Source organism: Tupaia chinensis, unplaced genomic scaffold, assembly GCF_000334495.1.
Source record: "Tupaia chinensis unplaced genomic scaffold, TupChi_1.0 Scaffold000272_1, whole genome shotgun sequence".
NCBI classification, from domain to species: domain Eukaryota; kingdom Metazoa; phylum Chordata; class Mammalia; order Scandentia; family Tupaiidae; genus Tupaia; species Tupaia belangeri.
In genome coordinates, this window is record NW_006159754.1 from 166,520 (window position 1) to 179,620 (window position 13,101).

Here is a 13,101-nt window from a genome sequence, read left to right on the forward strand (position 1 = left end):
TGTCCAAAATCCCAAGAGGAGAACAGAGGAGAAGGGATTGCAGCATGGCCACATCCCCCTGGGAGGATAATTTCTCACGTACCCTCTCACTGTGTCTGTCTGTCTTTCTCTGTCAAGTGCACATGCCCTATGGCAAACACCTAAAAAGATGAAATTAGTATCAAGGTAAATCTCAAATGAGAAATTAATAAAAAAATTTTAAAAGACAATACTGCAGCTATTTGTGGAAAGGAAAAGGGATATTCATGAGCGTTGTATCTAGAACAAATGAGTTGTGTACTGTTTGGCTGTTTTCTGTAGGAGCCTTTAATAATTTTTGCAACCCTAGTTTGTCCCCTGAGCTACCCCCTTGTCTACTTCCCTGAGTATGAGAAAATCTCCACTGGTGGGGGAAAGACAGCTGCTTACTCATCTGGAAGCCATAGGAAATGGAGGCAAGTTGAACTTCAACCCGATTGCACATATGAATCTATAAATTCCTAGAATAAAGGGCTCATGAAGGTGATTGAACTGCAAATTGAAGAAAATTTTGCTCTTTTGTTTTGTCCCTGTATGCCCATCTATAATAGCATTCCTCAAACTATACTTACAAGCCTGTTTTCTAGATACACTGAAAAGGGGTAGCTATAATACCCGCTTCATTTAAATTTGTTTTGGAAAAGAAAGGAATCAGGGAGATCAGCAGGTGGTGTGGTAGTTAAGGCACTGGACACTCCCACATGGCCCACCACGGTTCAAATCCAAGACCTGGTGGCTTTCTTTCTATCTCTCTTGCTCTTTCTCTCAGTGTGTCAGCTGGGGACCTCAGAGCCGCAGGGCCCAGCGCAGCGCGAGCGCGGGCGAGGCTAGGCGGGCCTGGCGGCGGCCTCTTTAAGAAGCAGAGCCGCAGGCGGGGCGGGTCAGCGCTCACGTGACCTGGCGCTGCTCAGTAGCTCGCGGAAGTGGTCCTGGCTGCGAGGCCAGCTCGGGGTCTCCGGGCGCCCCGCTAGACGGGCAGGCTGGGGAGGGCAGGGCCAGGCCTCCCGCATCCGGGCGCCAGGATGGTGCAGCTGTACAACCTGCACCCGTTCGGGTCGCAGCAGGTGGTGCCCTGCAAGCTGGAGCCAGAGCGGTTTTGCGGCGGGGGGCGCGATGCGCTGTTTGTGGCGGCGGGCTGCAAGGTGGAGGCGTTCTCAGTGGCCGGCCAGGAGCTGTGCCAGCCGAGGTGCACCTTCTCCACACTGGGCCGGGTATTGCACCTAGCCTACAGCGAGGCAGGTGAGTAGTGGTGGGGCCAGGGGGCGCCCAGGCCCCGGCTTGGGGCCTTCTCCCTAGCGGACCGAGCGCTTAGGCGGCCGTTCTGGGTGGAGAAGGGGCTTCGTACCTCCCGGTACTTACCAGATGGTCTGGCAGAATCCGGCCGCTGGTTGCTGGAGGTGCGCTATTCCGTGCGGTTGCCGTGGCAACCGTAATTGTGTGCCTGCCAGGAGCCTGGAGGACACCGCCTGCCCTGATCATCTTGAGCCCTAGCCAATAAGGCCTGTGGCTGGTTTTCATTTATCCCAAACATTTTAAGGTAGAGAATTTCAAGGAAATACAAAAGCAGGAGTAGGGAGAACAGTATCCTGAACCTACAGCTACCAGTTTCAGCAGTTATTTATAGCCAGCCCCTTTACCTCCGTCCACTTCTGGTCAGTTTTTGAAAGCTCACAGTTTTGTGCTGGCTTTTTAGTGTGGATAAAGAATGCAGGCCTTGGGACCAGCAGTTGGCGTAATGGTTATGTCGCTGGACTCCCATGTAGTGGACCACAGTTCCAGTTCCAGACGCGGTGGCTTAAACTCAGGCCGGACGCTTATGCATGTGTGTCCAAGATCAGGAGAGGAAAATGGAGAAGGGATTGTGGCATGGCCATCCCCCCTGGGGGGGTGATTTCTCACTTTCTTTCTCTCTGTCTCTGTCTTTCTGGCGAGTGCATGTGCCCTATGCCAAAAACCTTTCCAAAAAAGAAAAAAGAAATAAAAGAATGCAGGCCATAGACACACACCCTCTCCTCCCTTAAACAGCTGTAGCAGCATCCACTATTTTCCCACCAGATGTGTGAAGCGGTATGGGAGGAGTACTGTTGGAGTATATCCTTGTTTTTTCAAAAATCTAACATTTAAAAATGGAAGCATTTTCAGAATACAGAGGATTCACCGTAGGATTCTTTTAGCTGCCTCACACACTTAAACTTTGATCCCTAGTTTTCAGTATGGGTATAAAGTGCAGAATGTACCATGGGAAAGGTGGTGGCTGGTGGCTGTATCAGTAACGAAGTGCAGAAGGCAAACCAGGAGGACTGGAGATGTCCCCCTAATCCCTGCTCTGCTGGTGGTCTCCTGTGAGTTTATATTAAGTTGCCGGTTTACTTTCACTTCTCAAGTTAACACAGAACAACAGTAGAGTAAGGGGAGTTGTTAGATCAGTGATTTCCAGACACTGGAATTTTGTGGATGTCGAAAACTGTGGAGCTGACATTCGTTTTAGCCATCTTGTCTAGTAAAGACGCATATTTCTAAAAAAAGGAAAAGCTCAACTCCTTTCACTGTTATTTCTGAAAGAAAAAACACTCAGCATCAAACATTGGATATTTTAGCTTTATGAACAACTTACTGTGCTTTTTTTTTTTTTTTCCCTTTTTGACCAACAATAGGGGCCTGCATTTGTCCACTGACCTGTTTGAAACCATTGTTTAGCTCTCCATAAGTTCACTTTCAATTAGCAATAATCGCGCCTCGGATAAACCTCATTGGCTACGATACTGCCACTGCGCAAAGCTCCATAAGTTCACTTTCAGCCGGAAGATTCTGCTTTTGTTATTTCTGAAACTCATCTCTTCTGCTTATACCTTTTAAAATAATGGTAGTTTGCCCCCCTTTTAGGCATGGATAGTCACACCTTCAGGAGTCCCACTGAGTGGCAAACTCACCAATTTCAACTTCAGTGTGCACGTGTGTGTGTGGGGGGGAGAGAAAGACATACACACTGAATTTACATGATTGACTCTATTCTTCCAAGTGGACATTTGTTTGAGAATTTGAAGTGGCAGGCATTATATGAACCCCTAGCATTCTTTCCTCTGAGTGATTCTCAGGATCATTTGGTCACTACTACCGGTGTGTAAGAATCATCTGGGGACCTTAAAAAATATCCTTATTCAGGCCAGCAGATAGAGTGTTGGCTAAGACACTGGACTCCCACATGGACTCTGACATGGTGGACCATGGTTCAAGCTCCACACTGGGCAGCTTGAAAATTAATCCAGGTGCATGCACATGCATGCCCAAAATCCCGAGAGGAGACTGGAGAAGGGATTGAAACATGGCTATCCTTCTGGGGGGGGTGATTTTTTACTTTCCATCTCTCTGCAAGCATGTGAACCCTGTGGCAAAAACCTGAAAAGAAAAAATTAAAAAGTCTTGATTCCTGGACCACACCCTCAAAGAGAGTGTTAATTTCTCTAGGGTGAAGTCAGCATTGGGGTAAGTCAAATATTTATCCAGGATTGAGAAGAATGACCTAGAACCACACTGGCTTCCGGAGACTGTGAATAGCCTTGGTAACCTTATTCACGAGACCTTGAAGAACAGAGATGTTTGTGTTGTCAGTTGGCCGCCTTAAAGAAAGTTCAGGAGTCATGTGGGATGACATTAGCATCTTGGGTCATATAACTCAAGGGCAGCTTTCAGTCCTCGCCTGGATACAGCTCCTCTTAGTCTACTCATAACTGCACATAGATCGGGCTGACTCTGGCTGTGCCGATAAGATAACTTGTCTTCCGCTTCTGGCCCTTTCCTTTTGTTCATCTTGTTTACAGTACCTGAGACAAGGGAATTCCTGTCCTCAGTGCCCAGTGCGTAAAGGAAGTATTCCCCGGCTCCAAATGGAAAGAACCAGTCATTTGTATTTTCTGTAGATACTTTGCAGGTCTCTTACCCAAACAAACACACATTTCCAGATTTTTTATGTATCTAATTATCTGAAAGCTTTTCTCCTCTTGTAAAATTTGGGGCATTAGAGAAAAAGTAGGTAGGTATTTTGAAGGAAAGAGGGCCCTTAACATCATCATCGTGAAAGGAAGCTTAATTTAGGCTTTTGCGTGTGAAGAGAAGGGGGTGGTGAGAACCTGCGTGCTCTTGAGAGAGGGGCACCTGGCGACCAGGGTTGGCGGTGTGTGAGAAGCTCTGGCACTGGACACCTCATGGAGTGTCTGGGGATGCCAGGCAGGGAGGACAAGACCACAGGGCCCTTGTCCTTTAGCACAAGTGTACCAGACCAGCCTTAGCCCACCCATCCACCTCCTACCCCACCAAACCCACCTTCCCTCAACTTTTCCGAAGATCTTAAAATATTTTTGTTGTTTCAGGTATTATTTCTGCCTTCTAATGTCAGTTCTGTTATAGGAGTGCAGCCATTTCTTAAATTCTATATGACTGGGGCCCAGCAGTTAGCATAATGGCTATGTCGTTGAACTCCCATGTAGTCGACCGTGGTTCGAGTCCCAGACCCAGTGGCTTAAACTCATGCCGGGTGTGTGTGCGTGCGTGCCCAAGATCCCAAGGAGAATGGAGGAGAAGGAATTGCAGCATGGCCATCCCCCCTAGGGGGTGATTTCTCACTTTCTGTCTCTCTCTGTCTTTCTGGCAAGCGCATGAACCCTATATCAAAAACCTCTCCAAAAAAAATTTCATAATGACTGTTAACTAGGTTTGTGATCTTGCTATATACAAGGGAAAGCTTACCTTTTTTTAAGGTCTAAAACTTAACCTTTTTATTTATTTATTTATTTTTTAATTTGTCAGAGGGTACATGTGCTCACAAGAGGAGCGAGTGAGAAAGCAGCCGCCGTGAGGGATAGTCATGTCACAATCCCTTCTCCTCCATTCTCCTTTCAGGATTTTGGGCATGTGTTTTTCGAGCTACTGAGTTCAGGACTCAAACCATACAGTTGGCCATGTGGAATCGAGCTGCCTCAACCACCATGCCACCATGCCCAGCTTACTGATCTTTAAAAATCAACTTAAGAGTATAAATGAGAATGGTTTTGAAGTTTACTTAATGAAGATACAACTGTTGCAAAAGGAGTAAATTAAAGCACTGGGCATATAGTACTTAAAAAAATCAGTTCCCTTTGTTATGAAGGTTATAACTGCCAGGGAAACCTGTGGACTTACAGCTCTCTTCTGGGAGTTTAAAAGGCACCATTCTTGGGGGATGAGCTAGGCTTTAGAGCCAACCAGACCCAGGTTAAAGTCCCAGCTCAATGATTGGTTGGCTGTGTTGTCTTTCATACGTTACTTACTTAGTCTCATCTCAGATTCCTGACCTATTAAGTGAGGGAGAGACATATGTTGACCTGCTTAGCAAATGGTGGTACATCATTTACAGAGAGACATTAGTTTAAAAACACAGTGTGACATAGACCCTGACTACCATATTCAGACTATAAACATCAGTTGATATTAGCACTTTATCAATGAAATAGACATGTTTATAGGTAAATAAAAAGCTTTCCGTGTAACTAAAAAAAAACATTCTTAGGTTTTTTTTTTCTTTATTCAAGATAGAGTTTATGTGTGCACCTGTGAGAGAGAGAAAAAGAGAGAGACGAGCACCTTCTACAGATCTGGTCAGGCTACTGTCCCCTTCCTCCTGTTGAATCTTGGGCGCTCACACGTGGGCAGGGCATGTTTGAGGCTGACCAGGTCCAAGATTCAAACTGTGGTTGCCATGTGAGAGCGAGGTTTTCTTTACCAGTGCATTTACCACTGTACTGCAGAGCCAGACCACAAATCCTGTTCGCAGTTTACACAATTTTGTATGAGAGAATGAATGCATGTGAATGAGAGAGAGGGGCCATGTCACATTGAAATCCCTTTCCTCAGCCCTCCAGCTCCTTAGACTCTGGGGTGCGAACGTCTGTAGAGAGGGGCAGTACCCACTTGCTTGCTGAATGTGTGTGGGCAGTTAGCAGAACAGCAGTGTTTCCGTTTCACTTCATTGGAACAAGGCTGATTTGCTTAATGCTAGTATGATAGGGTCTACATTTGGAGGGACTAAATTTAGATCCCTGATTTATCTCCTTTCCTTACCCACAAGATTATAAAGATTAAACATTTTAATTTAAGTGACCTCCACTGAAATAAAAGAATAAGTTCAGAGGATGTCAGAGACTTTAAGAAAGGAAAAGGCCAACCAGGTGGTGTGGTGGTGAAGGCGTTTGGATCCCACGTGACCAACTACAGTTTGAATCCCAGATCCTGTGGCTTGGAAAACATGCCGAATGTATATATGTGCTTTCCCCAAATCCTGATAGAATGAAAAAGGGATTGCAGTGTGGTCATCCCCTAATGAAAAGTGCTTGCTCATTTTTTCTCTCTTTTTCTCTGGCACGTGCACGTGCCCTATAACAAAAATTAAAAATAAAAATGAATTATTAAATAAATTATGATATGGCTGACCACAGTTCGAGTCTTGGACCCTCTGGTTTAAAAATCACACTGTGTGCAAGTATGTGCATACTCATCATCCCAGGAGGAGAATGGAAAAGGGATTGTGGTGTGGCCACAGTCACCCCTACGGAGTGGTTCCTCACTTTCTCTCTTACCGTCTCTCTGTCTCCCTGGTGAGCACATGCGCCCTAAGACAAAAGCTTCTCAAAAAAAAAAAATTATGACATACATATATATGGATGATATTTTAGGTCTTGAAAAGGATCCATATATGACCTGGAAGGAATTGTTTATTAATAATTTTTAAAAGTTATTTAGTATGATTCCATTTCGTTTAAAAAAAGGAGACAAAATACTGTTCCACAATCTGTTTAAATGAGAAAAAGGTGTTAAAGGGTACACTCCAGTCTGTCTGTTAACACTGGGACCCAGCAGTAGGGCTGCAGGAGGGAGATCGTTATTATTGTTTCGACTTCTCAGAACAAATGTTTGTTACTTTTATAAGTTAAAGAACCTTATACAATCAACAGTTAAGAGAAAATTAACTTGGATTTATATTTTATTTATTTCCAATTTTATCCCATTTCTCAGAGTTGTGGCTTTTGTGAGAAAGGGAAATGGTGAAGTGCAGATTCTACTAAAGTTCTTTAGTTTATAAGTCTTTATTTTATTTTATTTTTTTTTTAAGAGAGGCTCTTTTTTATAGGGTGTGTGTGTTTGCCAGAGAGACTGAGAGAAAGAGAGAAATCACCCCCTGGGGGGATGGCTACACTGCAGTCCCTTCTCCACTTTTCTGTTGAGATTTTGAGCACACACACACACACACACACACACACACAGCATGTTTCAAGCTGCTGGGTCCAGGACTCAAACCACAGTCGGCCATGTGGGAGTCCAGTGCCTTAGCCACTATGCCATGTCCTGGTCCCATTTATACACCAAGGGCCAGCAGGTGGCATAATGGTGAAGGCATTAGACTCCCATATGGCAGAGTATGGTTTAAGTCCTGGACCTGGAGGCTAGACATTCACTCTGGGTAGTATACGTGCATGCCCAAAATCCTAAGAGGAGATTGGAGGAGAAGGAATTGCAGCTTGGCCATCTCGCCTTGGGGGTGATTTCTCAATTTCTCTCTCACCGTCTCCCTCTCTCTCTTTTTCTCCGGTGAGCACATGCACCCTATGGCAAAAACCTTAAAAAAATACAGTTAAAAAAAAAATCACACCAGTACTTGTATTGCTGAGCACTTTGAGAAATTTGTTGGTTTTTTGGGTTTTTTTGCCCTTATAAGAGTTATATATCTAGAGCTACAGTAAATGCTTGAAGCTTAAAGTAAATGTAAAATTTTTACGTTGTGTGAGTTATGTTACAGGCTCTCTCTAAACAGTAAAATGAGAGCAGTTGTATTTCAGAATCTCAGTGCCTAATGTCAGTTAAAAATACACTTAAGAGGGCAGGCTCTGTGGCACAGCAGTGATGTGCTGCCCGGGAGAGGCTAGTTCCACATGGCGACCGCAGTTCAGATCTCCTGCCCACAGTCAGCCTGAAACACACCGAGCACGTACTAGTGCCCAGGACTGATGGGCTGGAGGACTGGTGCAAGGGGATTGCCGTGTGACCAGGCCACCTGGAGGGTACACCCCTCTGTCTCTCTCTGGCTCTTTCTGTGCCTCTCTCTTACTCTCATGTGCACATCCTTTATGAGTAAAGAAAGATTTTTACTAAAGTTTTGCTCTATTCAATGTTTAATTCAACCACTAGTGTGAGGATTCATTAATAATTACATTTTGCAGCAGGAAGGCAAGTGGCTGTGTTTCTAATTACACATTCTAAGTATAATCTTATTTCATCCTCAGGAGACTATCTGGTAGCAATTGAAGAGAAGAACAAAGCTACATTTCTTCGTGCTTATGTGAACTGGAGAAGTAAAAGGACCGAAAACTCTCGTGTGTGTATCCGAATGGTCGGGCATAACGTGGAGGCACCCTTCAGCAAAACCTTCAGAGACCAGATGTCTATTGTTGAAATGCCGCTTTCCGAGGCCCCCTTGTGCATTTCCTGTTGCCCTGTGAAAGGAGACCTTCTTGTTGGCTGCACGAATAAGTTAGTTTTATTTAGTTTGAAGTATCAGATCATTAACGAGGAACTCTCAGTATTGGACTTCGAGCGTTCTTTAATTATACACGTAGATAATATCATTCCTGTCGAAATTTCTTTTTGTGTTGGATATGTTGCTGTCATGTCAGACTTAGAAGTCTTAATCCTGAAACTGGAGTCAAACCCTAAAAATGGAGAGAGAGTTAAACACCATCTACATAAGGCAAACACTCCAATGAAACAGACAGAAGGTAAATTATAAATTTAACTTTTCTTGTTTCAGGCATAGAGAAAACCTTCACCTCTCTCAGTCTCTAAAGGGTGTATCACATATCTTTAGAACATATGGTGCCAAGCCTTACTATTTATAGATTTAGTTATTCCTGTTACATAGAATCTGGGTTTATGACCAGGCTGTCATATTCTATAGCCTGGGGTTTGTATGCAGGTGTAATAGAATAGCTTCTGAGAGATGATGGCTTTCTAGTCCTAGTTCATAGTTACTAGGTGAGTAACTTCTGGTCAGGTTAGTAGCACTATCCCTGAGTGTCAGTATCCTCCTGTGTAACATGGGGATGATAATACCTATCCAGGTGGGTTTTATCAGTTGTTTGAGGAATCAGTGAGCCAATGCTAAGACTTTTCAAACCCCTCGGGCCTTGCAAATGTCTAAAATGTGTATGTATAAATAATCAGGAGAGGATATTGAGAAATCTAATTTTTATTCAGGCAGTTAGTATATATGAAGTTGTTAAACATTTACATTTTATTTTGAAGGCATCAGTAATGAAACTTCACAGCTTGAGCCAGATGATTTTGTTATATGCCAAAAGCCCATGGAACTTCTTGGTGAAAAAAGCCAACACTCTGGAGTGTCTGTTACCCTGGAGTCTACAGGAATAGCTGATGAAAACCTAAAATATTTCCATATTCAGCACCTGCTCTATCGGTATAAGAGAGGTTTTTATTTACCAGCATTTAATATGTGTGTACCTGCTCAAAGTATGTGAAAATTAGACTCTTCCTCCTTTCTGTCTTTATAAACCCACAGACGTTTTACACCTGATATTTCATCCTACGTGTTGACCGATGACGTCAAGTTGCATTCCCTTCAGCTGCTCCCCATTTACCACTCGGGTGAGTGCGACAGTGCTGCAGTGAGGTGCCTGGAAAGGGTCGGGCTAGGAGAGGAGACCCGCTTCTGCTGAGACTCCCTGTGGCCCTGGGCAAGCTCCATACAGATTCCTGTGAGCCCTAAAAAGGGGTATCATGTCGACTAGGAGCCGCCATGGGGAGGGTATGAGAGGCAAAACCCATTTCCCTTTTTCAAATAGTCTCTAAGCCCCCAAAGGGAAATTAGAGTCCTTTTAGAGCTGAGGTTTTTCTGGGTTCTAGCTGGTATTTGACAAACCTTCTTATAAAGACCTTGTGAACAAGGTGGGAAATGTGGACTGAATGGAAATTCATTCAGAGCAGTGGTTTTCAACCCTGTTTGTATGTTTGGCTTATGTGGATATTTAGAACATGCTGATGGTCAGATTCTGCATGTTTTAGATGCTAGAGATTCTGACTTAAGTGGTCAGATGTGGGCCTTGGGCATCTAAATATATATATATATATATAAGAAACAGAAAGTGAGAAATTACCCCCAGGGGGAATGGCCACACTGCAATCCCTTCTCCTCTGTTCTCTTCTTAGTATTTTGGGCAGACACTCCCACACACTTGGAGTGAGTTTCAAGCTGCTGGGTCCAGGACTTGAACTATGTTGGCCACGTGGGAATCCAGTACCTTAACGATTATGCCACCTGCTGTCCCCAGGAATCCATATTTTTTAAAAACTCCCCAGGAGTCTAATCATCAGTAAGCTCCACACTTAGTCTTGGCTTGCTTAACATATTTAGTCATTGCCTAGAAAAAGATATATTTTTCTGATTAAATGTCTTTATGGCCTTCATTTAGTTTTTTCTTTTCTTTTTTTTTAAAGAGGTTTTTACTATAGGGCACATGCATTCTCCAGAAAGATGGAGGGGACAGAGAGACAGAAAGTGGGAAATCACCCCCTAGCGGGGATGGCCATGTCACAATCCCTTCTCCTCTCAGGATCCTGGCCACACATGCACACATGCCTGGTGTAAATTTAAGCCATCAGGTCCGGGACTCGAACTGTGTTCGACTACATAGGAGTCCAGCAACATAGCCATTATGCCAACTGCTGGTCCCAGTAAACCTTTACTGAGTACTTGCTGTGTTGAGCATTGTACTGAATACATTGAGCAAAAATAGGCAAAGTACTTGCACTGAGGAGCTTATTGCTTTGTGGGGAGAAGCAGATGTATCAGAAAATCATGAAATCACAATTACACAGTGAAATGTGGAAAAGGAACCTGACTGTGAGAGCCCATAACCAAAGTGACTGTTTTCATCTTGGGATCAAAGAAAGCTTTCTGAAGGGGAGGATCTGATGGGTGAATTGGACTGCTGAGTTAGGCTGACTCAGAGACAGGGTTGGTGTGGAGAAGAGGAAGAGAGCCTTCAGGCACAGGAAGCAACAGAGGCTGTGTGCTGGGTAGAGAATCTCCATTTGAGGAACTGAGAGAAGCAATACCAGGTAGAGAACAGCAAGGAAAACGGAAGTGTGAAACAGACTAGACCCCAGGCAGGGCCTGTTGTCATATTAGAGGGTCAGACCTTCCAATGAGCTTCTCAGAGCACTTGGAATAAAAATCCCAAGTCCGTTTCATATTCTACACGAGCCTAACTCTGAGTTCATCTGGTCCCATTCGTATCCTGCCTGCTATTCTCTGTCTATAGTGGCATTTCTCTTTCCTTAGATATGACAAGTATTTTCTTATTCTAAGACCTGTCATTTGCTCTTCCTGGGCTTAGAGTTACTTCCCTCGGATCTTGAGTGACTGGTACATTCAAGTCATTCAACTCACAGCTTAAATGTAACCTCACCATAGAAGCCTTCCCTTATCTCCCAGTTTAGAACATCCCTTCTTCACACTGTGGAGTTTAATTTGTTTATTCTCCATCTCTATCCCTATTACTGGCGTGAAGACTCTGTGAAAGTTACCTTGACTTGTGAACTGTGGTATCACTAGAACCATAGCACATGGTGGGTACCTGATGAATACGCACTTGAAACACAAATGAATGGATGGGTGGCATGTATTTGAGCTGAGCCCTAATGGATGAGCAGAATGTTTAGACGATAGAGATTTTTATAAGGTACTATGTAAGAGGAACCTGCCTGTGCAGGGTATAAAATTACCGGGTGTGTTTTAAGATTAGTAAGCAGTTCTGTTTGGCTAGAACACAAATAGGTATAGGAAGGAAGAGAGTGAAAAAAAACTGAATAGTTGACTTCGAGCCAGTTCTGAGCAGAGTTGAATTAGAATTTTAATATTCTTGGATGTCCTCAAAGTGTATCAATCAGAAGAGTACTTTTTAAAAAGCTTTGGTTATTAATAGTTTCAAACACACACATACACACACACTGACATACATACAAAAAAATAGTACAGTAAACCTGCATATTCAAATCACAATTTGATGCAAATTCTAGAGTTTATACCATTTCCTCCATATTTTAACATATATCTCTAAAAGAAAAGTATTATTTTACTTATACAAATCCTCAGTGCCATTTTACATTGATAAAAATTACTTGCTATCATCAAATATCTAGTCTGTGTTCAGATTTCTCTGATTGTCTAAAAAAGATTTTTCTATAATTAGTTTGATTCACATTCCAAATAAAGTTCATACATTGCAATTGGTTGCTTTGTCCATTGAAGTCTCTTTTAATATATAGGCTCTCCTTCCCTCTACATCCTTTGCAGTTTATTTAGTAAGAAATTGGACTTTTAAAAAAAATTATTTACTTATTTAATTCCATTTGTTATTATTTTTTAATTTTACTGGAGAGAGACACACAGAGAAAGAAAGGCAAAGTGGGAAAGCAAGCCACCAGGTCTGGGGCTTGAACCACTTTCCACCATGTAGAAGTCTAGTCCCTTAACATACCATGCCACCTGCTAGAAAACTTCCCACAATCCAAATTTTGCTGTTTGCATTCTCATAGTGTTGAACATGTTCCTGTACCCACTCTATTTCCATGTGAGTTGGTAGAGAAATGTAATTCTGTGCTGTTCACTGTACTAGCCATTAGTCATATGCTGCTGTTGAACGCTTGAAATGTGACTGCAGTAGTCAAAATTGAGATAGGCTGTAAGTATAAAATACACACTAGATTTTGGAGACGGTACAAAAAATATATATTTTTTGGGACCAGCAGATGGTGTAATAATGACTATGTTGCTGGACTCCCATGCAGTTGACTGCAGTTCGAGTCCTGGACCCAGTGGCTAAACTCATACCGGGCACGTGTGTGTGTGCGCCCAAGATCCCAAAAGGAGAATGGAGGAGAAGGGATTGTGGCGTGACCATCCCTCCTGGGGGATGATTTCTCGCTTTCTGTCTCTGGGTCTCTGTCTTTCTGGTGAGCACACAGGCCCTATAGCTGCTC

The 13,101-nt window shown here is 43.4% G+C and overlaps 1 protein-coding gene and 1 pseudogene across 8 annotated transcripts in view; one reads left to right on the forward strand and one right to left on the reverse strand.

Moving 5' to 3' along the window:
* Positions 1 to 930: 930 nt before the first annotated feature.
* The window catches only part of HPS3 (HPS3 biogenesis of lysosomal organelles complex 2 subunit 1), a 49,367-nt gene continuing 37,196 nt past the window's right edge, over positions 931 to 13,101 (forward strand). For all 8 annotated transcript variants that reach the window (XR_334709.3, XR_003549564.1, XR_003549566.1 and 5 more), the window contains exons 1-4: positions 931 to 1,257; positions 8,328 to 8,819; positions 9,346 to 9,517; positions 9,620 to 9,705. Coding sequence is in view for 3 of the 8 variants with exons in the window: in XM_006149716.3 (XP_006149778.1) it covers positions 1,041 to 1,257; positions 8,328 to 8,819; positions 9,346 to 9,517; positions 9,620 to 9,705 (967 nt within the window). In the remaining 5 variants the exon portion in view is untranslated. The remainder of the gene's footprint in view (positions 1,258 to 8,327; positions 8,820 to 9,345; positions 9,518 to 9,619; positions 9,706 to 13,101) is intronic.
* Positions 2,704 to 2,798, reverse strand: LOC114008004 (uncharacterized; annotated as a pseudogene).